Source organism: Amblyomma mixtum, chromosome 1, assembly GCF_055824585.1.
Source record: "Amblyomma mixtum isolate Tamu chromosome 1, ASM5582458v1, whole genome shotgun sequence".
Taxonomy (NCBI): domain Eukaryota; kingdom Metazoa; phylum Arthropoda; class Arachnida; order Ixodida; family Ixodidae; genus Amblyomma; species Amblyomma mixtum.
Genome location: NC_143012.1, coordinates 311,431,773 through 311,459,529, shown reverse-complemented (window position 1 = coordinate 311,459,529; position 27,757 = coordinate 311,431,773). Strand labels below are relative to the sequence as shown.

At 49.0% G+C, this 27,757-nt stretch overlaps 3 protein-coding genes across 12 annotated transcripts in view; 1 reads left to right on the top strand and 2 right to left on the bottom strand.

Moving 5' to 3' along the window:
• Nucleotides 1-9,527, top strand: part of LOC149372436 (glutamate-gated chloride channel subunit beta-like) — a 32,067-nt gene extending 22,540 nt beyond the window's left edge. For 4 of the 6 annotated variants that reach the window (XM_089566924.1, XM_089566920.1, XM_089566919.1 and 1 more), the window contains 2 exons: nt 643-953; nt 2,799-9,527. In XM_089566924.1, coding sequence (XP_089423050.1) covers nt 643-953; nt 2,799-3,125 — 638 coding nt within the window. In that variant the 3' untranslated portion in view covers nt 3,126-9,527. Of the gene's footprint in view, nt 1-642; nt 954-2,376; nt 2,542-2,798 lie in introns of those variants that run through there. The other 2 variants (XM_089566921.1, XM_089566923.1) reach the window with 2 other exon arrangements.
• LOC149372434 (protein arginine N-methyltransferase 9-like) overlaps nt 283-27,757 on the bottom strand; it is a 50,913-nt gene continuing 23,438 nt past the window's right edge. For 2 of the 5 annotated variants that reach the window (XM_089566917.1, XM_089566918.1), the window contains one exon: nt 23,499-24,414. In XM_089566917.1, the coding sequence (XP_089423043.1) occupies nt 24,046-24,414 (369 nt within the window). In that variant the 3' untranslated portion in view covers nt 23,499-24,045. Of the gene's footprint in view, nt 988-23,496; nt 24,415-27,757 lie in introns of those variants that run through there. The other 3 variants (XM_089566916.1, XM_089566915.1, XM_089566914.1) reach the window with 3 other exon arrangements.
• On the bottom strand, nt 16,925-20,068 carry LOC149372435 (uncharacterized). The gene is made up of 2 exons (XM_089566931.1): nt 19,404-20,068; nt 16,925-17,314 (listed from the first exon to the last, which is right to left on the bottom strand). Exons 1-2 carry the CDS (start codon nt 19,566-19,568, stop codon nt 17,006-17,008), a joined length of 474 nt encoding a protein of 157 aa, XP_089423057.1. The 5' UTR covers nt 19,569-20,068; the 3' UTR covers nt 16,925-17,005.

Genomic DNA, 27,757 nt, shown 5'->3' with positions numbered 1-27,757 from the left:
CCTCATCTTGCAAGCTCCCTGAAGGGCTAACCCACAATGAACGTATTGTGAAAGGTCACAGTACACAGGCTGCGCAAGTGTACACGCAGAATCCATTATATCCACTGGCGAAGGCAGTTTGTTCACGAGATAATGAGGCAACACAGCGCAGGACGAGCAGTGCCGTCACCCTGCCAACTATATGACAACGACTTCAGGGCATCATCATCGTAATTTATTCTACCCGGAAAGGCACAAAGGGAATTACATAAGGGAGGAAAGGGGATACGATAGCGTAGCTACGAGCACACGTAGCAAGGCCGATGGAGAGAGGCAAAACGTCAAAGGTCGAAGAAATAGCATCGTCAACGAACGGCAGTTTGAGGGTTCCTGTCAGGTCACTAGTACTTGCCTTCTAGATTGCTGCAACAGCGCACCCATAGCCTTGCCAACCGCCCAACCAGCGCATTGGCAACGATGCCTTCGTCGTATAGGAAGTATTCACTGATGTCAGAGTTGCGGCCATTTTCTTGTCAGTGGACCACTGCGAACGGCTGCGGGTGTCTAATGGGATTATTGCTTCCTGCCCTGGCTTGCACTCCTTAAGCTACCCTCTGGGCAACAAAATGGCGCCCGTGACGTCACGTGAATACCCCGACCCAGGCAAGCGACGCACGCGGCTCGTGGTGCGTGCGGCGTTCCGACGACAGCTGCTGGCCGTGCTCATGGATCCGCTGGGGCCGAGCGTGTTTCCGGTGCTCCTCTCGTGGGTGGGCTTCTGGCTCGATGCCCGGCGCACCGTGCCCCGGACGGCGCTCATGGCGCTCGCCTTCGTAGTGCTGGAGCACCAGCAAGTGAGCCACCAGGTGACCAGGGCACAAGACCACCAGCTGCGCTCCGTCGACGTCTGGTACCTCGTCTGCCGGTGCTTCATCATCGTCGCGCTCCTCCAGTACGTCCTCATACTGCACACGGTGAGGGCAGCTCCGCTGGTTCCCTTCTTGCGCTCTTCATGCAAAGGGAAAGAAAGGTCGATCGACTTAACCCCGAGTGCTAGCAGATGACCGGGTGACGTCACACTGCGACAACTGCCGATGAAAACGTATTAAGGGGCGGCGCCTAGTGGCGCACAAGAGAAATTTCCTGCACAATGTCCTTGTCCAAACGAGAAAAATATTAAGACAGATCCCTGGGTGACCGTGCAACACTTTCAAATGTTTAAACATAATCTAATACACCATTGCAGAAAAAGTAAAAACAGGAGCAAAAAGAAGACGCGGCGCCGCAGGCACTCAGATTCAGTTGTGTTTCGATAACCCCATGACGCCAGCGTGCGAGTTACACCGAACATCTTGTTACTTCGCCGGGTCATGACAGAGCAAGGCGTTAACCTACTGTGCAATGCCTGCTCCGTTGTTATACAGTAGCGACAGCAAACGCCGAAGGTCACTACTGACTGCAGAGACGCAAGTGGCAGTAGTAAGTGGCTCCAAGAGCGTTAATCTGTCAACAACACTGAGCAAGTCCGAACTGGCTGTACACGTATTTGTTTGAGTAACGCAGTCACGTTCACGATGAACCAGTAAAAGCGATTGCGTAGAGAGTGTGACCAGGTGCGAGATCGCCCGAGTAGAACTAGCGTAAAGCGCTCCAACCCAGCGGCGAAGAAAAGCTGTTGCCTCTCGCTTTTCTTCCCCCCCCCCCCCCCCCCCCCCCACATTCGCTTGTTCTACCTTTGCGCAAAACGAGGTATTGCATACAAGCCACCTCCTAACCACGGCGTTAGTTTGAGCGAGTTGCCGGCCGTCGTGAGGCGGGACAATATTTGTCCTTGCCGTTTACCTGGGTCGTGTGCGGCGGGCATGCCCGTAAAAGCCGACGAGACTACGCTAATAGGGCTGGCACACCATCGCACAGCCCCCCTTAGCAAATTTGCAGGGGGCGCAGGTAGGACTGCGGCCTCAGGCCCCTTACTTCCTTCCTTCCACCCCGAGCGAGGAATTTTCCATCTATCAAAGAAACCCCCGCCCCCCGGGCTAATTTTTTGTGTATAAAGTTTAATAATTACATAATTCAGTGCGACCACACTCCTCCTCCAACCGCTCCCTTCAAGAGCTAACCACAATTCCCGCCTTCATGAATGCCGTGCTAGAGCTCTCTGGAAGACTCTACCGCTGCTTAGCCACACCACCACAGACTAAACAACCCAAATCAGCAGAATCGTGCTCAACGGCATGTGAAAAATAAATTTAGCGGAGGCAGTCACCGTGTTCTCCCAAATGCTGATGCATCAATGCCAGCAACGCTCTCTCAGCTCAATCACAGCTTAAAACTGCCCTATTTTGTAGATGATCTTTCTTTTGCCCTAAATTCCTTTCTGATTTTCCTTTATCATAGATGCAGCTGGCGACGTCAGGGCTGATATAGTCGGCCAGCAATGTCACTTGCAAGCCCCAATACTAAAGGCGGGCCTGGCCAGCGGCATCGATGCACAAGAAACAAGAAAAGGAATCTTACAAAGCACGGGCCTTGATTACGCACGTCAGAGATTTTCTGGCTTCTTAACGCTGGACTTAGTGTTACATTAAATATTTTTCACCCTCCCTCCCTTCTTCTTTATACCATGTAGTGACACCACTACGGAAATTCTATAGTCGTTTTGCCTTGCAGTGACATCACTACGGCAGTCCTAGTGATTCAGGGCTGTATAAGGTAAGGGGGACCGAGAGTATGCCCTATAACCGCTAGCACACCGAAGCCTCAGGAAAGCTGGTGGCCCAATCATAAGTGGCCACATTTCTCTCCTTTTTTCCCCAAAGGCGGACAACTTGCAGGCCGCCGGTGCATCTCCCGCCATGACTGCCTCGCCGCCACACAGTGCCTCATCGGCAGTCGTCGGTGCTGCGTGCCCGGCTGCCGGGGGCTCGCCACGGAAGTCTCTCCTGTCGCCCGTGTCCTCCCCCGTGGCAGCAGCGGCGGGCCTGGCCCGCGTGGTGCGCCTCTCGCCGCAGGAGACGGATGACGCGTGCAAGACGCTCTTCCCGCTCGCCTTCCTCCTGGCGGCGCTGCTCTACGCCGGTGCCTTCGCCGGGCCCCTGCTCACCTCCAAGGACTTCGCCAAGCTGCCTATCCGCTGGGCGGAGTGACAAGCCTCCACAGTCAGCACTTAGGCCTAACTACGTCCGTTGGTTTACGCTGGACGTAGCTTGCCTAAGCGCGAGTGAAGATGCACTTCCGGAATCCTACATTACTGTGGAGGTTCACCTCTACTGACGGCTTTCATTCAGGCCCTACTTATCAAGAGCAGCCGACATAGATTTTCAAGGAACGAAGTATCATTAAAATGATTCAGACCTGTAGTCGGTCGTTCCATTCTTTGTTTATTTATTATTCGATACCTCAAAGGCCCCTGGTGTGGGGCATTACATGTATATCGATAACGCAAGTAACAGCGAAACTCATACAAGCTCGTCGACAGTTCGTATTCGAACAGCAAAGGCGCAAATACAAATTAGAATATAAATGGAAACTTCATTAAAGTGAATCAGTATGTCGTTCTAAAGAGGGTGCTTATATGACGCGAAATCGCAAATAGCATATTTCCTTCTGAAATAGAGTGTCCACACTTTGTAAAAAGCCGTAGCTATTCCTCCATTGCGCGGACATTCGGGGCTGTGGTGGAAGAGGTACCATAGATGCAGTCGGTGCGGCGTGAGTAGTGTGTCCGTCCGTAGCCGGCAGTGTGTGTGTTCCTTCTCGCAGAGATTTTTGCGTGGTGTTGGATATGTTTACCTGTCCTATCTATAGGCTTGTACGCGTTCTGCGTAAGTAGTGATTAGTTGGAAGTTATCCTCCTCGTCCATCACCTCAGCCGAGGGGGAAGCCCGGTGCAGGGGCGCTCTGGTGTGCCGATGAGCGGCAGCATCCCATCCGTTTGGTTCCGTGTGGGCTAGGAACGAAAACAGTGAGACGTGGTTAAGGTGGTGTTTTGTGAGTAATGTAAGGCGCGATTTAGTGGGTTAAGCCACTGTTGAAGTTTCGACACACGTTCTGGGAGTCTGTCAGTAGTCAATACTTGTTCTGGTTGGTTGCTAAAGCTAGCGCGATAGGTGCCTCCTGTATGTAAGCGGGGTTGAACGTGCGCACTGATGCGCAGTTGAACAGTTTGCCCTCGGCATTCGTAACAGTGATGGCCATTCTTCCTTGGAATGCACCAGGCGTCCACATAGTGTGTGCATGACTGGTTGTCCGATTTCTTGCCCGTGCTCTTGGCTCCGTCGCTCCTTATACGTCGGGTGTTTGGTCAACTTTGATAGCTTGGCGAATCGGTAGTGGGAGCTCTTCTCTTTGATCTATCGTGTGAGGCAGGGTGAAGTGCAAATTGTCCGGAAGGGCCCAACCTGTTTGTTTAGAGGCTAGGTGGTTTAGTTACGAGAGCCTCTGTGGGTCCCAGATTTCGTTGTGTATGCTCAAAGCCAGTAGGCGGACTGTAGAGGATAATTTGGAGAGGCCGAGGACAGTCTTGTAGGCAGTGCGGATGAGTTCCGAGTTTTTCGATCTCGGCTTTGAGTCGGAGACGTGCACTGCCGTAGGCGATCCTCCATGTTACGAAGGCTTGCCCTAGGCGAATTGCGTCTTTCTCCTTGAGTACGTAGTGTTTAGTTCGAATGCGGCTTAGCATCCTAGTGATTTGCGTGGTGGTAGTGGTGGTAGTGGTAATCTTGTGAAGTTTGGTAGGGTTGCCGCTTTCTTGTGGATTAAACTGGCCCAGGATCTTAATTTCTCCACAAAGAACGAGAGATTACGCAGCGGCGATGGCAGTGGAAACAGCAAGCACATCACGGAGAGCTTTTGTTTGTCTTTCCGCGCATGCGCAGTTTCTTGAAGCGCACGGATTTTAAGGTGCAAGGTCGGATGCCACGTTTCTCCCAAATAGTTATGCATTACTTAAGTCAGCCGGACTTCAGGCGGACGGTTAGAAGGCATGCGCCATCCTGAAACGAGCAGTCATTATAACGCCCATCAACCTGACTCCAGCCAACCAATGCCCCAAGTTACCGCACAACATCGCATTTCCAAACATATCAAAAGATATGACGCCACACCTTCATGACGGCAGAAGTCAAACGCATGAAAACAATCGCCACAGAGAAAGGGCATTTACAGCGAGATACACGGACGCCACACGATCTATGTGGCCATACGCGTATACAGTACAGGCGCGCTGACAGACAGAACCAATCACCCGCACAGCTGGGCCATTTTCCAACCCTCCCAATATATAACCACTCTAGAAACTCACGCGATAATATATGCCATACACGAAGCATTTCTACTAACTAAACACCGCCCCGCCGCGGTGGCTCAGTGGTTACGGCGCTCGGCTACTGATCCGAAAGACGCCAGTTCGATCCCGGCCGCGGCGGCTGAATTTCGGTGAAGGCGAAATTCTAGAGGCCCGTGTACTGTGCTATGTCAGTGCACGTTAAAGAACCCCGGGTGGTCTAAATTTCCGGAGCCCTTCACTACGGCGTCCCTCATAGCCTGAGTTGCTTTGGGACGTTAAACCCCAATAAATCAATCAATCAATAAATAACTAAACACCACACCACTAACGTCAACATCTATACCGATTCCAGCAAAGAAGTCCACAATATACAATGCAGACTACTAGAAAACTCACCTACATGACGTTCTAGTAGAGTCATATAACAGCAATGTCAACATCACAGTCGCTCATTAGATACCTGGTCATGCTAAGATCGAGGGAAATTAGTTGGTTCATCAACGGGCCCGCTGAATCAACATCCGGCGCTTTCGATTCCCTGGACAAATCCAACGTCAGCCGAAGACATACGAAGAGCATATAGCTGTACACTACCATAACGCCAGGGAAAATCGCACAATCTATGGCATACCTGACACGCAATCAGAGTCCTGGGCTCAGTGAGAAGAAAAGCTAGTCAAGGTTCTTTCATCCTGCTTGGAAATTCCGTCCTCTGAAATTTTGATCGATAGAGCGCACAGGCTCGGTGGGTTCGCATCGGAAAAATGTCGACCAATTATTGCCAAATTTTCATCTTTCTACGCTTAGCGAGGATTATCCTTTCGCCACCCGTCACGCTAGAAAAAAACTGGTCGAATTTGGCAAATCCCAGCCACTCACTTTCAAGCTTCGCTTCAATAAGCTTTACATAAAAAATAAATGCTACTCCTACAATCACTCCGATGACTCCGTTCATGAAATCCCAAGCGCCTTCCCGTTGCCAACCGACCGTTCTGAGGACCCTACGAATGATACCCACAGCGCCTCCGCGCCACCGACCGAACCTGTTACCGTTTAGCACTGCGCGAGGGGCAGTGGAACTAAGTCCCCGGCAATTACCCCACTTTCTTTTTTGTTCACAAATATTCGTAGCATAATACCTAAACGCGATGATCTTTGTTCTGTAATTGATGCTTGCGATGCTGACATTGTATGTCTCATTGAAGCCTGGCTATCGGCGAAGATAGCTGTGAACTTCTTACCTGTAAAAAGAGATATAAAATTTATCGGTGCGACAGGGGTTCTAGATGTGGCGGAGGCGTGCTTGTAGCTGTTGCTGATACTGTTATGTCTTTTCCGATCCATTTTGTAAGCGCGTTGGAACTTGTCCTGGTTGAAATTCGCACATGCTCTAGGAAATTGATAGTGGACGTTTGCTATCGTCCGCCGTCTACCTCCCCCACCTTTGTAAACGATCTTCATGATGTCATACATATGATTACAGTCCGTTATCCGAACAGTTTCTTTATTTTAATGGGCGATTTTAATTTCCCCAACATAGTGTAGTCTAATGTGAGTTCTTATTGTGAACCTTTTTCAAGTGAATGCGACATGTTCTTGAATTTGTGCAGTGATTTTAACTTATCCCAGCTTGTAACGCAGGCAACTCGAATTTCACCTACAGCGTCTAATATCCTCGATCTGGTACTCACCACATCGCCTGATTTTTTCCAGCGCATATCATACTTGCCAGGGTTAAGTGATCACCTACTCCTTCATTTTGCTTTGACCTGCGCAGTTCCCCATCAACGTAGCCACAGTAAATATATCCATGATTACAAAAATGCTGATTTTGATGCTATTAACCATGAACTGTCTGTTTTTCTAGACCATTACTTGCTAAGCTTTCATGATCGCTGCGTGAATGCTAACTGCAGCCTGTTTAAAGAAAAAGTTGCTGCGCTCACTGAAAAATATGTTCCACGCTTAGTCATCACCTCTAACCGTCAATCACCATGGTTCACCAAATCGTTAAAACGGCTCTGTAATAAGAAAACACGCATGTTCCGCTCTGCAAAACTAACCGGTTCCCAAGAACGTTAGACTGCTTATCAGGCCGCGGCCCTTGAATATAAAAGTGCACTGAAGGATGCCAAAGATTTGTTTTTCAATGACACATTACCTTCCCTTTTGATAAATAACCCTAGGCAATTTTGGAGCGTAGTTAACAAAAAAGACAATTCATCCATCAGCCTTAAAGACTCCAGTGACCAACTAATTCATCCTAATGAATGTGCAAATGTTCTAAACAGTGTATTCGTTTCAGCTTTTTCCAAAAATCAGTGTTCGGTAATCCCTGCATATAACAGTGCTGACTTTTTACCGATGGATTCTATTATCTTTGGTCCTGCTGGAGTGGAAAAAATAATCGAAAAACAAAAGGTTTCTTCATCATGTGGTGTTGATAACATTAGTTATAAGTTCTTGATTAAAACCAAAGTGTACAGCGCAATTATACTCTCTAACCTATTTCAGGAATCTCTTGAAACAGCATGCATACCTGATGACTGGAAGGTCGGGAAGGTGATTCCCTTGCATAAACCTGGTGATCAACATTCCCCGCATAATTATCGACCCATCTCACTTACCAGCGCGCCGTGTAAAATTATGGAGCATGTTATTTACTCTCACCTTGCATCGTTCCTTGATTCTGATGCCTTTTTTACTGACAGTCAGCATGGATTTCGGAGGTGGTTTTCCTGCGAAACACAGCTTTTAACCTTCACGCATGATCTAAACTCATTCCTCGACAGGGGTTTCGTTGTCGACTGCATATTCCTCGATTTGTCAAAGGTGTTTGACAAGGTCTCTCATCAAGTGCTTTTTTTTTTTAACTTAGTAAACTTAACCTCGACCCTAACGTTCTTAGGTGGCTGCATTCGTTTCTCACTAATCGTGCACAATTTGTCACCGCTAATAATGCTTCGTTTTTCACCTCTCCAGTTGGATCTGGAGTGCCACAAGGCTCTGTTCTAGGGCCTCTGCTTTTTCTTATATATATCAATGACTTACCTGACAATCTATGTTCAACAATATATCTTTTTGCTGATGACTGCGTCATATACCGCGAAATTAACAGTGACTCTGACATAGCTCTTCTTCAATCGGATATTGATCATGCTCTTGAATGGACTAACAAATGGAACATGGAACTAAACATAAAAAAGTGCAAGTACATGCGAGTTTCTCGTCGTAACACCACATTGCCTTCATATCGTCTTAACAATTGCAGCCTTGAGTCTGTGCCTTTTTATAAATATTTAGGTGTCTTCATTTCCCATAATCTTTCTTGGAAAGTACACATAGACCATGTAAGCAATAACGCTAACCGCATGCTGGGCTACATACGCCGTAACTTTAATCTTTCTTCTAGCTCCGTAAAACTGCTTCTCTACAAGTCGTTGGTTCGTAGTAAACTGGAATATGCTGCATCTATCTGGGACCCCTATCAAGAGACACTAATATAACAACTCGAATCTATACAGAACCGTGCGGCCCGTTTCATTCTCTCGAATTATCACCGTAACTCTAGCGTCAGTGCCATGAAATCAAGCTTATCACTCCCACTACTGTCGCAACGTAGAAATATATCCCGCCTTTGTCTATTCCATAAGATTTACTATGATAGCCGCATCCTTAAGAGAAAATTTATAACGCCACCTTGCTACTTTCAGCTCGGATCGATCACCGTCATAAAGTTGGTATTCTTTCATACCAAACAAACCACTTTTACAGCTCATTCATCCCCAGCACATCGGCACAATGGAATCACCTTCCCCGATCGGTCGTCGAAATAAGTGACCATTCTGTGTTTAAATCGGCTTTAACTAACTTGATGGTAACATAGTACATGTAATTCTCGCGCCCTGGTGTTTATTCTTTTCAGCTTATGTGGTAGTTCAAACAGACCTGGTCTTTTTTTTCCCCCTTCACAAATTCTGCTGTTTAAGGGCATGACAGAATGTGTGCACCAGTGTTTTCCTGCCATTTTCAACAACTTCCTCATGTTTTTTTTTGTTTGCGTGGTGTGCTTACTTTTATTCTTTGCTCATAATTTCGTGTTAAATGACTGTTAATTTGTTTGGTTGTATTTGCTGTAACCTACTGATTTGCGCGAGCCATATTTTTGTTCACATTTTGTGTTACTTGTGACTGCTGTTCTTTTGTCATTTTGTCTATTGTACCCCACTCCCCTCTGTAATGCCCTCGGGCCCTGAGGGTACTGAAATAAATAAATACATAAATAAAATTTTACCCGAATATCACCCGTCACTTAACACGGAACAGCCACAAGTCCTTCGACTAACTCTCTCCTCACCCCACTCATGCTCTAGAACTTCTGATGGCGTGACAGCTCACTGTCCCAACTGTCCAGAGATCAGGGTAAGCACAGAGTGCAGTGTCATTATAGCTCTCCTTATTTCCCTTAACCTCCCCTCCTACCTGCAGTGTTTGGCTTTATCCGGGGTCTGCAGATTATCAGCGGGCCTCACCGGAAAGAGCGTGCTTCACTGAGCGAGATTTTTCGCTACTGCGAATGGCATTAGTAAAGCAAAGGCAGGGTTTTAAATCCGACAGTAGGCCTCCGAGTTTGAGACCAGACAGCTAGAAAGACAGCCGTCAGCCCTGTCAGCACCCATGCTCTTGATTCAATCCTCTCCACCGCGACAGAACCCTAACTGACCAAAGCAAGCGCGCATTAACAGGAAGCTAATAGTGACCAAGCATAGCAGGATTAACTCTTGCGTAGCCCGCTGATTGTCGAAATAATACCCTCCTTTACAGCAACAAGGAAAGCGACGGCAATGGCGATAAGCACACGGCGCATGAGCACAGTGAGAAAAAATTTTCATGCTGAACTCTGCTTTCGCCTACGGAGGAGGCAACAATATTTATTTGCAAAAACAAAACAAAGAAAAAAAGCTCGAGACGGAAAAGGGAAGGGGGGGCAGAATGGGGGAACGGATTCAATAGATATGTGGAGAGAGTATTCACTTGTGCTTCTCCTTTCGCGATTTGGACTTTTTCTCTTTTCCGTCCCGAACTTGCGGTGATCTCTCACGATCTTGCTGACGACCGCCATCGCGGCTGGTTGAAGGCCGGGAAGCGTCAGCTTGTGGTTGGCCGGAGTCTGGCTGTCTAGCGCTGGTTCCTGGCGACGATCCCTCCGAAGAGGGCGTTGCCGCCCCAGAAGGATTCTCGGCCCCTTGCTTACTATGGCGATGACCGTGGTGGTGCTTCCGCTTTTTCGAGGAACTGCGCTTCCGCTTGCTGCTCTTTGAGCGTTTGGCAACAGTGTCGGGCACTCGCTCGGGCCCGTCTATTTCTCTGCGCGGTATAGCGAACTCGAAAGGAGGAAGGCAGAGGAAGTAGTACTGATCCGGATCTTGCGTCCAATCTGAATCCGGGGACGCAGTAGTGCTGAAAAGCTCGCTTGGCTGCGGAGGCTCGTACTCGGCCTCCGAAGACGGCGTGTGTGGATATTCGGGGACGTGGAGGCCTTCGTAGAGAGTGATCTGTTCCTCCATAGTGTCAAAGTCGTCCTCTGCAAAGCTACCCTCTCCCGAAGGGCTGTCCTTAAGGACGACAGGATGTGGTAGTCGCTCCACCAAGCGCCTGTCGTCACTTACGGATCCGATGCTCTCTGTCGTAGTACTCGCTAGCGTGGTGGCCTTATGTGCCGTGCTTTCGGTCGTTGAGGTCTCTTCCGCGACAAGCGGCTGCCCTTTAGCTCTCTTCTCTACACCCGAAACCACGTCTTCTGCCATCGCGACGTGAGGCAAGGTCTGGGAGGGTCTGCGCCCTTGAATTTCAACGAGGGGCCCCATTTTCTCTACCCCGCTCCTCAATGGCTTGCCTTCCTGTTCACCGGCTTTGTGCTCCTCGGTCATAGACGTATCGCTATCCAGCACTGAGCTTTCGGCGGCGGTACTCTCTAGTAATGAGCTCTCTGAAATTGTGTGCCCTGGTATCCCAACTAACGCACCAAGATTTTCGACCACTCTACTTTCCACCATCTCTTTTGGTTCAGTGGTTCTATGCGAGGAGGTGTTTTGTTCCGCCACAGACATTCTTCCTTCTGGCACTGCAGCGTCAAAAGCACCTCTGCTCGACGGGGTGCCTTCTACTATTTCAACCAGTTGTCCCATGTTTTCCGGCGTTCTTATCCCTGTACTGGCGCCCTGTTCACTATTCCTTCTTGAAGTAACTTTTTGCCGCGCTGTCGGTGCGATTATCTCCGATGGTGTATACTCAGCCGGACTCTTTACTGGCGCTCTGCCTTTCATTGGCTGGACCTTCTGTTCACCTTTTGCCCGCGAAGCAGGTTCCTGTAGCACCAATGGAGCTGTTTGTTTGAGGCCAATGGTGCCATACGCTTCCTTGAGTGTGCCCTCCTGTGGACTGGACTGGCCTGTTGACCCCGTCGTTGTCGTTGCTCGCTGATCGGCTTCGCTTTTAGGCGGCGAGACTCCGTGCTGTCTGTAAACCCGTTCTGGTGAAGTCTCAGCGGGATGCTCATAAGGCTTAATATTGTCTTCGAAGTGTTCGTCGACGACGTAGTCGCTCCTTGGGCGCTCGACCAACTTCCGTTCAGGCTGATGATCCTTCTTGCGATCCCTTCTTCCTTCTCCTTCCACGCGAGTGGCGGTCTCCAACGGTGATGTGTCCAAAGTCGCCGGATGTTGTACCGGCTTCATCGTAAGACCACCACCTTCTTTGAAATCTGTCAGTGGTTCAGGAGAGGATTCTAACGTTTCTAACGAGACGATTAGTCTCGATGGATCGGTATCTTTGGGTATATCCGGTAGACGGGTGTCTTTGGTGAGCTTCACCGCCGTATCCGGCAGGCTCGGAGGCAGTGTCCTCGATTCCTCAGGAAGCTCAATTTCTGCAACCTTCACAATGCGTTCAGTTGGGAGCAGCGGCGTTGCAACGGCCTCTTCTTTACGTTCGACCCTCTTCTGGTCTGCTCGAACCGCTTCCAGCCTATCAGTCCCTTCGTTATATGACAGCGGCCCCACGTGAGATTCTTCGAGAGGTAGTGTTGGGTAAGCGGGATAATCTTGCATCTTCAAATCATCGTTTTCGCCGCCTGAAGCAACAGGCCAAGCTTTCTCCGGCTCATCAAGAAGCTCTCCTTTAGTTCCACGTTCCTGCAGTTTGCTGCTCTTTTGTTTTTGAGGAAACTGCATCTTCGTGACAATTGGATGAATGCGACTCACTCTCCTGCTCTGGACAAGAACTTCTTCAGGAGACGGTATGGGTGACGGACTTTCATAACCCGAGTGGCTGTCGCTTTCAAACCTAGAGCCATACTTCTTAGAAGCCGGTTTGACAAGAGGACTATCTGTGGTTGGTTCCGGAAATAGCATTTTAGCTGACGCTGGTGGTTCGATAGGCACGTTCTTGAGTTCGGTAGGCGTTTTACCGGGTTTAAAGGAAGCTGGTTGAAGTCCCGGCACTGTAAGCTGTTTCGCTTCCAGGGGTTGAAAGAACTGGATTGGGCTCGATTTTGGCATTGTGTGAATACGGTTTTCTTCCGGGGGTTGAATGAATCCAGTTGGTTCCGGGGCCAGAGAAGGTTCTGCTTCCGAAGTTGTTTGCAGCGGTACCATTACGGGGACTGGAGGACATGGGTATGCTTCTATAATCGGTAACTCGCCCTTTTCATCGTGCGTAGAAAAATCTCCATGCTTTAAAATTTCGGCCGGTTTCTTTTCGTCCATCATTCGACGTTCATCCGCGATTTTCTCGGTCAAGTCCGTCACATTTGCGCTCTTCACCTCTTGACTATCCTTGGCAAAGGGCGCAGAAAAAACGTGCACATGTTTTGTTGGAGTCGAGTGAGCTCCAAAGAAAAACTCAGATTTTTCTGGAGACGCAGGAGAATCGATGGTTTTATCTTCTGACGCACGTCCCCGCTTCTTGCCTTTTCGCTCTTTGGCATTGCTCAAAGTGCGGCCTTCTTCCATGGTATTCTCTACGAAGCCGTGGCCAACTTGCGGCGTTTCAGCGGCTCGCGAGGTCGGTTTGGGTTCGTGGTATTCCACGAATTTATGCTCGACAGAAGGCCAGCCAAACTGCTCATCTTCTAACAGAAAACTTCCTGTCGCATCGGCAGAGTACCTCTTCTCCTGCTGGCCGTCGCACACTGCCTGGGGATGCTCCTCGAGGGCGACCACGGTCATCACTGAATCTTTTCGATAGTCCACGTCATCGAGCACATCGTGTTTTTCCGTGTGCGGTGATGGTTCGGAAATCTTTTTCTTGCCGGCTTTCTTTGGCTTTACGGAAAAGGTTTCCGGAGGTACGGAACCTTCCGCCTCTTGCAGTGCTGATCGATCCGCAATGTCCTCCACATTTTGCGCTGGGCTCAACGAAACTGGTTCTTTCGATGTTCGTTTCGCCTTGGCTTTTCTCCGCGAAGAGTCAAGCTCGGCAGGCGGTTCTTCAGCGGCTCGCTGCGCCTGGGGCTCCTTCCCTTCCTCGGGAAGAAGTGGCAACTCCACGAGGGGCTCTTCTCCAACTTGCTCCGCCCCCTCCTTTTCCAGCGGAGTCGTCAAGCGCGCCCCCTTCGATGTATCAGACTTGCCCGGAGCCCGCCGAGGCTTCTTCTTGGTCGAAGGAGCAGGCCCGTCTATAGGTAATTCTTTTCCCAGTTTCAGCGGGCCTTCCTTAACAACCTCTTCTTCAGCAGGGCCGCTCGCTGGACCACTTGGTGCAAGTTGGGAAGTCTCCTCCTCTGTCTTCTCCCCAAAGCCCGATTTCTTTTTTCGCCGTTTTTTCTTTCGTGAAGTGGTCGTTTCGTCCGTCTTCTCCGACGGTCTAAAACCTACGTGGGGTTCTACGGGTTCCTCTGGCTTACCGCTCTCAAGGAGTGCGGACTTTGGAGGCTTTTCTTCGACAGCGGTATCTAATTCCTTAGACTGGGGTTTTTCAGAAGGCACATTCAGATCGTCCAGAACCAGGTCACCCGAAGACTCTACGCATTGTATAAACCTAAAAATGTCAGACTCGGTGCAGCTCTTTTTCTTCTTCTTCTTGGGGCTTCTGCGTCCACGTGTCGAGGAATAGCGCTCCCCCTCCTGGGGCGGCTTCTGTTGGGCCGCTATCCAAGCGCCGCGTATGCTTCTATCGAATATGTAGGCGATGCCTGTCATAATAACAACTTCGGCACAGATAAAGCAGAAAGGCGTGAGGGGTGACGGTGGAATAGCCACTCTGAGATAGAAGCTCGCTTGGTCCTGGCTGTGGCCGTTGTCCACGAGGCACGTGAACAGAGCTTCGTCCCTCTTGTCCAGTCGCCGAACGACGAGGGTCTCGTATTCGTCGCTTAGCTTGCCGCCGTACTTGAACTTGGAGTTTCGGTAGGCGCTGAGCAGGTGGCCGTTCCTGTACCAGCGGATGGTCGGCTTGGGATATTCGTTGACCAAGCACGACATGAAGCCGTCTTGGCCCTCCTTGAAGGGCTTCGAGTGGCTGGTGCGGATGGCCACCTTCAGCCCGACCACGATCAGCGCCGTCTCGTTGAAGACGCGACCGAGCGCGACGCAGCTGTAGTTGCCGATGTCGCTCCGCTCCGGCTTGTTGATCACCAGCGACTGGTCTTTCTCGTCGAAGGCGTACTTGCCGCCGGACGACGGCAGGGTGGCGTTCTCCTTCAGCCAGATGATCTTCGCCGTGCGGTCGGCCGGGTAGTCGCACTTGAGTTGTAGAGCGTCGGCGCCCGGCGTCAGCGTGATGCCGGAGCCCGGGAAGCCCTCGTTGGTGCGGATCGTCGACTCGAACACGTTAAGCGTGACGTCGCTCTCGGCGACGAGCCGCGCGCAGCGCTCGTGCCACGCTGAGCACTTGTACGAGCCCGAGTGCGAGGCCGACGCGTTGTCGACGCTGAGCAGTGGGCTGGACACGCGGCTCCGGTCGCCGAAGAACCAGCTGATTTGCGGGTCCGGGCGGGCGTATGCGCGGCACTCCAGCTGCACGCGCGCCCTGAGCGGAGCGGCCACGGTGCCCTGTGGTGGCTCGAGGCGCACGGGCGTGACCAGCTGCAGGACGTGCGCCACCGACGAGTCGTTCGAGCGCCGAGGAGAGCAGCCGTACGCGCCGGCGTCCTCATCGTTGGCCCTGCGGATCTCCAGAGTTCTACCGGCGGCCACGAACCGGTCGTCGTCGGGAAATAGTTGCTCCTCGTTCTTGAACCATGTCACACTCTCCCCTTCCGGAGCGGAGACATGGCAGTGCAGACGGAGGGATTCGTTCGGAACCTGTGCAGCGAAGCGGAGCTTTCTGTAGTTCATGTCGCCAATAGAGTTATATTGCAACTTGGCAGCGAGTATTTTGTCATTGGCATCGATTTTATTGTTCGTTCGCAACCGGTAGAGTGTGCAAATTACGAAATGACAAAGGCAGTACGTGCGATTTATCGATGCGTAAAATAATGCGAGGTTCAATATTCTGCCAGCACTTGCATTACATATTTAGCTATAAACAGGCCGTCACGTCAGTCTCATGTTGACAAGATGATGTTTTGTGCGACGTGTATTTCAAGGACGCATGAAAATGTTGCCTCTCCTCAACAATGTCAGTTCCTAAAGCTGACATTACGTGGGATCTGTATCGGCTATTACATGTGGCTACGCGATTTTCCCGTGGCTGAATAGCCCTGTTAAGCATTCTGCAGCAAACGTAACTACTAGAAGTGCTGGCTATACTACTTTCTTCGGTCAACAATATGGCGCTTTTAAATCCTTTTCGAGGCGTGGCTGACTGAGTGTTCCGCTACAGCGCCGTTAGTGCATCTGGCATTGATGATTGGTATTTGGGGCAGCATACCCCTATCCCACATTCCTACAACCGCGTCCTGACTAAGGGCATAAGTTTAATCAAGTTTTTTTCTTGTTTGTTTTCTAATCAACAGCCACAGGTGTACTTTTACACCAGAAAAAAAAATTGACAGAGACAGTGAAGCTCCGCCATAAGGGTATGACGCCATAAGGGTATAACATAGTGGGTTAACTGCCATATATGCAGTAGGTCATTCGCTACTTTACGTTCATTGATCCCTGGAATTCCTCATACCCCTCCTGGCGCAGTGGTGCAGCGGTTGAGCGATGGACCACTAGTCTGCGATGGCTGATGCTCCCAGCAGTGGTTGCTCCTCCCCAGCGATCAATCATCAAGTTAACCGCCACCTGCCAGGGTGGACAGTTTGCTCGCAATGCGGTGGGCAGGATGTGGTGACGCCGCAAGGTCACGTGACCTAGGTGTCCCACCTGCCTCCTAGGTTGCTCTCTGGGCACCATCTGCCAAAGTCAGGCTCGGGATTTTTCGCTCGCAACGCCGACGCCGGATTTTCTGGGTCATTGGGGTTTTTAACGCTGTCGCGTTAGATCAGGTGGCGAATCATGCGCTCTTAGCAGCTGAGACCACGACCAGGCAGTCTTCGACGCCGTAGTAGACTGTATTCATTATTGTTCGCTACTCACGACTCTCATTATAATACTTCGTTTCATTCTCTCTTGCAGTATTTTGCCATTTTCGTCGTTTTACGCTTTCGCTCCAGCAAACTGCTACCAACAAGAGTGTGGTGCTATTTTCAAACAAAAAGAAATAGTAATGGACATATCAATAAACGCTTTATCGACGCTGTTAAGTCCGCCTTGCTACAGGAGGGTACACATGTATCTTCTTTTATTCTTGTCAGGACGGCGACCGGCGACTCACAAGCACGTGGCAGGCCGGCTGCGCCACGGCCTGGTCCCGTAGGGCCGTGATCCGGACGAAGTGCTTGGCGGGCGACTCGCGCGAGCAGCTGTAGCCGCCCGAGAAATCGACGTCGGCTGCCTGCACCTCGAGCCGGGACACCCTGAGGTCCTCGGCGTTGTATTCCGACACGTAGTAGCCCTGCCAAGGGGACCAGTAGCGCAGCGGCAAGCCGTCCTTGGTCCAAGAGATCTTGGTTCTTGTATCGGCGAAGCAGTAGATGATGAAACTTTCTCCCTCTTGGACCTGGGAACGCCGCGTGCCCAACGTGGTGATTGAGTGAACGCTGATCCAGAAAGGAAGTAACTAGTCATTAGCCTAAATTAAACCACAGCCATAAGGCTACGCAGCAAAGCGGTGCAACCTTCACAGAACTTCGCATTTCAACTTTGGTCCTGGTGCGGGGATCGAACCCTGAACAACTACTGCCTCTCTAGGCTCTACCAACTAGGCTAACCACGACGGCTAGCTGACTGCAGGATGAGGCCGAATTCATCAACTCAAAGCAATAATCAAGTTAGTCCAACGTTTTAAAGGGAATCCTGCAAGGAGGAGCAGAATTGAAACAAGGCACTCATTAGCACCCAACCAAGAGCGTGTACGGCTAACGGCTTTTCAGCCACAAAATTTTGTAGCGTTATGGCTGAACTTCGGTGCATGATAATCAGTAATTGCTCCTTATTTCAACCATACTCCGCCTTCGATTCCCACAGACATACTGAACGATAGTTCATTCAACGAGCAACGTGAGCGAGTAGGAGGAAGTGATGTCATCCTCAATAGTCAGTTGCAGTCATCTTGTGCGCTCTTCCAATGCACGTTTCGCGACTAGGTAAAATGAAGGCTGTCACTTGAGCTCCTCGTCTTTATTTATTGTTGCCTTCCCAGAACTGTGTACTATCGAGCACATTCATTTGAACATGGGGGCGCGTGTCCTCACGTACCATGCATCAGTGCACTCTAACGGAGCCGCGAGAAATCAACGTATATATAGTCAGCGGCAAAAGTTGACGGAATGCGTGAGTTCCTTAATAAATTTACTGTAGCGCTTCGTAGTGGCCCAGTCGCCCGTATTGGCACAACTGGGTGTCCCATATGTATCCCCTCACAGATGCAGGAATTCCAGCCGATTTGCTCGCGTGTCGGCAACGAAATAATTTATTTCCTCAAGTCCTCATCGCGTAAACTTTTGCTGCAGACTGTACACGCCGAGTGCGTGTCTGACACGATGAGCATGTAAGTACATCGCGGTTTCTTGCGACCTCGTTAGAATGCGCCGGCAGTGCATGAATCCACGCGCTCCAGAGTTGACGTTGTGAGTCCATCCGCTGACGGTGGCACGCGGATGCAGCTTCTATACCGACGGGCTTTTACGACCACGATCCAAGAATACGTTCTCGTTTACAGCCAGTATGATATGAGGGTCTCCCTACGTATGCAGTGAGTTCGAGCCGAGTGAATGCGTAGCAACCAATTTTGTGCAGTCACGTTCAGATCACTCCGCCGATGTCATAAAAGCTACGCAGGATCTGCAAGGTCAGGGCTTACGACTGCAACGCGCAAACGAGATAGAACACGCTGCAAGATGAAAATGGCAACACGACAACGCTGCTCTCAGCCTTGCGTCGCTTGCCCGCGGTCTCGTTCGCGTCGATTCCGCCCGAACGGCCGGGCAGTATAGCAGACTTTTCTTGATTCGCATTGGAGCCTGTAGTTCCGGTCTCCCTCAGGATACGCCATTAAGCCGAAAGCACGAAGGAAAATCTTAAAAAAGCATAGCAAGCTGGAACAATTCTACTGTGCGTTGAAACTAACCGATAAATATGCCGAGCGCCAACAGTGTATTATACAAACGAAAAGTCCTTGTTCTGCACAATGCGTTTAACTTCTCTTCCTCTCTTTTAATTCTTTCTTTTCTCTTTATAGCGTGGTCGGCACGAAAAAAAAAAGCGAACAAGCTGAAAACACGCACGTCTAGCGAAGTAGATGCCCTCATCTTAGCTTATTTCGTGCTGTGGACCTTGTAGCACAGCGTCTCAATTATCCCAATATCCCAATACTCTACCCGCCGCGGCGGCTCTGACTTTGGTGTTCGGCTGCTGATCTCAAGGTCGTGGGTCAACCCAAGCCACATCAGGTGCCTTTTGACAGAGAAGAAATGGAAAAACACCCGACTGCTATGCGATGTCAGCATACGTTCAAGAACCCCGGGAGGTCAAGATTAGCCCGGTGCCTTGCACTACGGCTTCCTGCAGAGCCCATATGTGTCGCTTCGGGACGTTAAACCCAACAAATTACGTTACATGTTGTTACTCCACCATTCGTGACGTCTCACCTCCTTGTGGCCATAGTAGCTGATGAACTTGCGCGGCCGGACTCCAGGCTTCTGTTCCGGACGGCAGGCGACGCCGGCAAGGAAAAGGCCGCACAGGAGGACCAGTGGCCACAGGGGAAGGCTGGGGCTTGCGTAGGCGGGGCCACTCTTTCGCCTCTGAGGCATATGCGGACCGGTAGTGAGCTTGGGGGCCCGTTCCACACTGGCGAGGACGCGGCTCCGCTATGGCGTCGACAGTCCGTGCCAGCAGCTCACCGGTCTCCTTCTTCTCTGAGCGTGAGGGCGAGCGCAGCGCGAGCTCGTCGCGAGGATCGGTTCTTCGTCGTCTTCATCCCCGATGATGATGATGATGTCCTCAGGCTTAACCAAGTGGACACGTAGAGAAAGAAGATCGACCAAGGCTCCGGTATTCCAAACTCCTACCTTTTTTTTTTTTCATTCCCTGCCCTCCTTGTGGTAGACTCCCCCGGTGTTGCTCTCCCGTGTGCTTTTTTGTATTTGCTATGTACAGGTGAATAGCAACCTTTACCTCCCGATTCTTGGCCGATCCCCCAGTGTGGGTATGTGCCATTCTTTCAAAGGCTAACAACAACAACAATAAAAACGCAAAGAACACAGTACGTCCAGGATATGAGAGTGGCACGAGACGAGAATTCATCCCGACATCGAAGCTTCAAGAAGTAATGTATTTGCGACTGTACCGTAAAGCAACGACTATCGAGGCGACACACTGCTGTTTCGGCCAACTAATTCAACTTGGCCGAGTTACTTCGAGCGCTCGCTGAAGGCGCGCTGACACGACGATGAGCGCTGCGCCTCTTCACTGTTCATGGCCCGGGCACTGTACACGAGCGCGCTTGTTTTGTACCTGCCACCTGGCATCGCGTGTCCTCAGGGAAAACCCTTGAAGCTACAAGGTTAGCTACAGACAAGCTTATTCCAAGAACTATCTAGGGACTTTAATGTTGGCCTGCTGGAGAGGGCTCTTGCGAGAAAGGTCAACGGGTCACGGTGCACCTCTAGAGCTGTCATTCCTGCGTTCCCGATCAGCGAAAATCTCTGAAATGGATTGGGCCTCTCACGTGCTCACGCCTACCAGAACCAGAAATCCTCTATAGGAGTAGAGTTTGTAATTGCGTCCAGAAAAGAATAACACCTGGCCTGAGCTCAGATTAATTACGTATGTAAGCGACGGGAACATTGCAAGACACCCGGAAACGGAGAGCTCCCAGAATTGCTGCCTGGTTTCAAGGCAAAGAAAAAAAGAACAGTGAAAGCGTCCCCACGAACACATCATGACAGCGCCCATTCCAAGGGTAGACTGCTACGATAACAGTGACCCACGTGACACTTTTATTCCACTGCTACTGCACCCTAGAGCAAAAGAAAACTCCTAGCACACGCTCGCGTAGCCAAGCGAAACAAGTTTACAAAATTTACAAATGGCACCATGGGCATGTGAACTCGGGACACGTAACGACAAGTTGAACCTCGGTATAACGAAGTCGAGAGGTCCCCGCAATCTCTTTGTTAAGGCTGTTAGTGACCTAGGCCACAAATTTCACTGATTACGTGCCAGCATGTAGAGCGAGGACAACCCAGCTTATTATTTTGTATGCCGCCGACGTGTGCTGAGGGAGCCTCCAATGCGTGCAACGAGCTCCAAAATATTGAAGGCAAAGGCAGCGCCCGTGACATTTCTTTGGGTAGAACGCGGAGAAAGCTTTTCAAAAAAATATTTCGACTATAATATTTTCTATCGACAGGAGCCTGATGCAATTTTAGATACAAATTGCTACGAAAATAAATGCGCAATTTCACCTTCCTAAGATCGTGGTAGCTTATTTATGTGTAATTAACACGGCAGAAACTGTTGCGAGAATTCTCAGCCGAAAGTATGAATAAAACTTGATGTTTTCGGTTTTGAAGATGGCACATGTAGCTGAATTTGAAAAATTTAAATAAGGTAAATATTGCCACGCAGATTGCAGTGTGCCTCTCCTACTAATACCCCACCCTCTGTCCATGGACTCTTATCCCGATTTTCGGCATCAAGCATCAAGTCCAACTGCACTCAACGCTGTTAGGGCCCTTTCTTTGAGCACCTATTAGCACACAAGCACGTCCCGTACGCTCAGAGACTACGACACAGTCATGTTATAACCACGCCGGAGAAGCTTCTGCTACATGCCAGCATGGTGGCATGGCTGTGAAGGGCTCTTTTCGCCCTGACCCACTATATTCCCTAGTGGACCAACCTGGGCCTACCCAATCTGGTGGGTGGCAAGACGGGTGTTTTTTGTACGCTGAGGAACATACGCTCCATCGCGGCTTTTGTCTGCCACCTGCCACACGTGAAAGCTTAGTCAAGTCGACCACGTTGTGGTGACATTACATATGCCATTCAGAATATATATTGTTGCATGATTTTATGTTGAAAAATCCAACCAGTATTATGGAGATGCCACTTAGGTTGGAATCATGGCTCCGCTTGTAGCTAATGGCAAAACAGTTGCGACTAGCAGGGGCCCCAGCAAGGCGCATGACCCCTTCCAGTTATACGGCTTCCCTAACATCAACGGTCTGCAACGCTGTCTAATGCCAACACCAGTGAATCCAATGAACGCTGGCGACCTATAGCCCCGTTTTCTAGGCTCAAGCCGATAAAGGCCGCTGCGAAAGAGGCCGCAAGGCGGCGACTCCGTCACGAGCGCCCGTGTTGGTCGGCTCTCCTGCACGACGCGCAGGCATGACTACAGTGTATTGTGAACAATGGATAAGCCACACAAAAGGCTTAGGAAAAACTTGAAAAGTGCTCTCAAATGCTGCGAAGACAAGGAATCTCAGCCCTTTCCTAGTTCCTTTTACACCTCGAGCGACTGTGTTAGTGATTGATTTTGTTGTTGTTGTTGTTGCCAAGGGTTGAAGATAACGTGCTCAGAGCTCAGTCATTCGCTATATGTATATCTACACTCCTAATGCAACTGCTTTTATCATGGCCGCCTTCTGGTCACCGTAAATTGCCATGCGCTTTCGTTTTCCACCGCTAACACTAACCTTGGCCTTGTGAAACCACGCCACAAAAATGAGAACTATTGAGCACATGGTACACAAGAAGCCCAGCGCGTTCGCAACGGGCAGTGAGCAGATAAAGGAGGTCGGAGAACTCCGATGGCTTTGCCGATGCTCGAGCAGCAGGCCTTGCCAGAGTTCCAGCACGCCGCAGCCAACGGCAACGAATCATCCGGAGAAACGCGCCACGCATGCCGCGCTGGACGCGGGGTAAGTTTCAGTGCACGTTTGGTGCTGTGCTCAGCCTAGCGGGTAATGCGTGGCGATTTCAGTTTGCTGCGTTAAATGAGCACAGAAGTGTTGTGCGCATTTAAAAATCGATGCACTCTGTGTGGAACTACCAGTTGGGTTAAGTATATCCCTTTTTAGGCAAATTTTACTTCATAAAAAACAAATATCAAATACACAGATTAGAGAGCTACGAAGAGCTATTAGACATTTACATTATTTAGTTATAAACCATTTTGCTATGAGTTAAGTGGCTACACACACTTAACTCATGCACAGCATTTGAATATTTGTAGTTTGCCATGTGCCACCTGTCATTTATAATGGCAGCCCATGGCACCACTGCATCAGTACTTACGGCGTACAGAAATACTAAGACAGTTACCAAAACTAATGCTATGATGCAGTCTTACATGAAAAAAGTCAACAGTCACCGAAAGCCATATGCAGTCTTGAGACATAGTGAGTGTCACACCTGCACTAGAGTTTTGACTGTAAAAAATTTATGAGTTCCAACAAATTGTTTCGGATCTGTTGTGAAACATGTTTGCATTTTAATAAATTGTCTACAGCAAATCAAAAGTTACATGTTCACTCACCATACCCACCGACCATGTCCTTTTTTTTTTCTGGCCTTAAAAGTTAAACCACAAAGTTGCATGCTATCGAGCGCACTCTCATCCTTCGTTCATGCAACAAACAGGATCATGACAGCTTCTCAACTCAGTCACCATTTAACTAAGAGAGGGTCTTATAAAAAAACTTCTCAAGGTTTAACTCTTCTAAACCTAATTATACAAAGCGAAAGAGGCGAAATCCACGGGGTGGTCAAATGTCGCTTGTGTACAATGTTGCAAGGTCCTCTGTGTAACATTCCAAAATCACCCAGCTTCGCTCGGATCCATGATGAAGCGTGCACTGTCTAGGTGCACTCCTCTTTAAACTGCGGCCAAGCGCGCGACGAGTCACGTGGTCTGACAGTGGGAGCGCGCATGCGCGGCGGCTCCAGATGCGGCGGCGGAGAGAGAGCGCACGCCCGCGGTGGAACCACTGTGTTGAGTGATGCTAGTCACATGGTTGAGCCAGCGTCTGAAGGTTGCTGAAGGTCAAAGCGACGGAGTCGACGAAACTTGCAGAACATGGCGTAGTAAAGCTATCACTTTAAAAAAAATTTTGCACACGAAAACATACATGAGATATTTGTTTGTTCTGGACCTCTTTTACTGACAGTCTTCTTTGTTCCTACACATGACCTTAAATTATACCCCATTCGAAGATTTCTCCCCTTCATCTTTCTCAACAACAGCCACAATGCAAACATGAACAGACTGTTCCAAAACGATTACTGCAGTACTTTTCCATCTCTCACATTGTCCAGCCATATGCTGATGTTGCTGTCAATACACGACGTCCCAACCCTGATCGCAGTTCCTGCAGACCCAAGCACACCATCACTAAACACCACAGCTGCTTGCAGAGATGTGTCTTCCGCACTATAGCTGCTTATGGTGACCCCATCAGGACTGTCCTGCTCAAACCAGTAGCAGCAGCCGGAGATACGTCCTGCCTGCAGCAAAGGTACTGTTCGGACTGCTGATATTTCAGGAAGGTCAAGTCCAACATTATACATGTTGACTTCCAGCAGGGTGAACACATCACACAGTGGACGATGTGGAAGCGTTGCTAGGCAGATTTCTTGCTGCATGTGGACCTACAAGTCATCAAAAGAGGTGAGACGACAAAGAAAACTAAGTGGTTTTAAACATCTAGTTGACAGCCAAGCAATACAAAATGTAAAAAGAATGCTGAAAGGCACAACCTGATACCATGGAATTAAGAAGACGAAAATGATATAAAACTAAATATTGTGTTAACGACATCGAAAGCAGAATAAGGAGTGAAACATCCCGCCATTCACTCGCCCTCGGAAGACTCCTGTGAAGTGCTTGCAATTGAGTTGAGAACAGATAATGTAAAAGCAGATGAATGGGAGAGTCATTAAAGCTAAACATACAGTATCAGCAAACAGTCCATATTCACTGCCTGGTATTTCACTCCAAATAACAGGGAATGAAGGAAAGTACTGCAATTCAACGTAGCTATAACAACAACATTGCCAGCAAAGGCTTGAGAGTGTAGAAGATGATGGCAATCTGACAATAGCAGCTATGCAAGCATACATCACTTGGAAACCTTCATAAAGACCCCAAATCATCACCATCATCAATGAAGTGAAGTGTGACAAAGTAGGCTGGTGTATGATCTCGATTTTATGACAAATATGTGCCCTCAATTATCTCTCCATCAATTACAAGAAACCGGTCGGACTCAGCGCACCACCTTACAATTGATGTAATCAACAAAATTTTTCCTAAGCATCCAACAAGAATCATGACATCAATGATGCAATTATCCAGCTTTGCTTGTCTTTTGTCAACCAAGCCCGTTCTCCCACTTTCCTCCTAAAGTATGAGAAAACTATGAGAAAAACACCCCGGTTGCCTACTGGCAACCACCAGCAAGCAGGAGGTTCAGCAGTCACAAAAATATTAACAGTTCTACTTTTCCACTTTAAGAAGTTCAAAAAGTGATGCTTGTTGGGCGAGTTGGTGATTCATGCTGGTAAGGACAGCGCCTACAAGAAAGCGTTCATGTCATCATGTGTTCCTTTTTTGGCCCATCTTGTTACTCACTGTTCTTACCATCAAGAAGAAAAAATTACAGTAGGCTCCCATTAAGAAAAACTTGAAGGGATCAGAAAACCTCGTCTTATCAGAAGCTCGTTCCAATAGAAGTACCACCGAAAAAGATTTGTGAGTATGCTCTGCATGCCCAAACGTGTGTTGCATGAAAAAAGAATAAAATGACGTTCCATTGCGGGGATAATTACAAATAAAACATATATGACACTATGCAAGAAGTGAGCTGTAGAGTGAGGGCATGAAACAAAGTCATGTTATTCTACTTGAAATCCGCAATGGTCTAGCTTTCTTCTTTTCCACATCTTTTCTTCATTCTCTCTTCCGCAGCTACTGCTATTTTTTTTTTATTTCTTGGCTTGATTTTTGAAGCCCCCAGTGCTCTGAAGGTGACAAGCTACCCAGCTGCTCTGGCGTCTTTTTTCTTATCTTGCTTCCTTCACAGTGTAGCTGTTATCAGCAGGTGTATCGTGTGCCTTTCCGCCTGCCGCAGGCAGTGCTCATGCAGTGCCGATACTGGGCCTTCTCTAAGCTGCGATAACGCGTATTTTGAAATCAGTTAAAAATTCGGCTCCCAACCATTTAAGCCCAAAGTCAACAATCAGGTCTACTCCGCGCCTCTGCATCTTTTAGTCGACCAATAGCAACAAGTGGCACTTGACGCACACACAATGCCTAGATCTGGCATCTCTACGCCAGGCATAGGCAGAAGCGAAGGCGCTCGCCACACTGGTAACCGGTAAGTAAGCTTCCCCACAAGGACACACGTTCCCGCAAGGCAGTTTTTCCGGACAACGGCAGGAAGTTGCGGAGAAGCTATCTTGTCAGTGTGCACTTTTGTGCTTAGAAACGTTTTTCATGTATTTTTAATTTGCTCAGCAGTGCTGCACGACGCCCCGCGTTGCTGAGGATCGCGGTCGCTGGGGGTTGCAGTCAATGTGAAAATTCGTCTTAACCGAAGCAAGCAGTTTGTCTGAACCCTTTGGGAAACCAACCAAAAGTCTCGCAATGTTCATCCAAGAATTCATCCTAACCAAGTTGTTCGTCTTCACGGGCATTTACAGCACAGTAAAAAGGTACTGCCCAATTAAACACATTTTTGCAAGGCTCTGAATAAAACTAAGTTTGTATGTGTTCAAATGGCAAATCTTTATGGGCACCCATGCACTGTTGTCATGCGGCAGGTGCCAATCTATGCCCGTGGCTACAAGCTGACCACACTTCACATATCAAAAAGCAGTGGCAATGGTACCACTGTGAGGAATGAACAATTCGTAGTCACCTATGAACATCATATCACGTAGAGGAGCGATGTTGTTGAGCGCCATAGTCCATGCACTGAATGTACTATCACGATGGAAAGAAATGGGAACAGCGCAGCAACTACGCGCTCCGCTGTTCGAATTTCTTTTGAGGGCACTTTTATCTGGGTGTTAAGAAAAAGACGTTATAGTTGTCCTAAAATGCATCACAGACAACTCTAGCATCTTTTTGCTACCACCAAAGTAAAAGTGTGTTTAAAAGAAATGCGAACAGCGGAGCGCCTAGGCTCCGCTCTGTTCACATTTCTTTTCATCATGTTAGTGCTTAATCATGATTTTCAAGCAGCCAAGCAGCGCACTGTAATGTATTTCATGCCGCAGGTCTCATAACTAGATTTAAAGGAACACTGAGAGAAAACCGAGGTTGGCCTGTATGAACAGATTACCGCAATATAATGTCAAAGGCACTATTTTCACCGAGAACAGAGCTTTTGTAGGCTAGAAAAGGCCAGGAAATGAAACACAGGTGTCAACATCATCAGCCAATTTCGCAAGTAAAATGTGGATGTTATTACAGTTTTTTTAGTGTGGATCCAATACGTTAATCCAGCCACGATTCACTAAAAACTATCAATGAACACAATCAGGCAAGCATGTTACAAATGCGACTGAACATGCAACACGCAACATGCAACATGCAACAAGAGGTTTTTAATATACATTAACGATTTACCTCAGTGTAGTTCTTCTAATATACGCATGTTCGCAGACGACTGCGTCATTTACCGCACAATCAAAAACATATCTGACCAAACTGCTCTCCAGAACGATCTAATCAGCGTTTCAGACTGGTGCAACAATTCACTAATGACGCTAAATGCCAACAAATGTAAATGCATGTACTTCTCCCGCCGGCGCAGTCCCTTTTGTTTCCCTTACACAATTCTTAACACACCCCTGGAACTAGTGCAGTCTTACAAATACCTAGGTGTAACGCTCTGTCACGATTTGTCTTGGAGCACACATGTCACTAACATTATCGCCGCAGCTAACAAAACCTTAGGCTTTCTGAAACGTAATCTGCGAAACGCCC

Bases quoted from the DNA above. Each gene is read 5' to 3' on its own strand.
- LOC149372435 (XM_089566931.1), bottom strand. From the start codon at position 19,568: ATGCCTCAGAGGCGAAAGAGTGGCCCCGCCTACGCAAGCCCCAGCCTT. The intron at 17,315-19,403 runs GTGAGACGTCAC...CGGCGTTCCCAG, and splicing joins GCTACTATGGCCACAAGGAG to GTCCAAGAGGGAGAAAGTTT.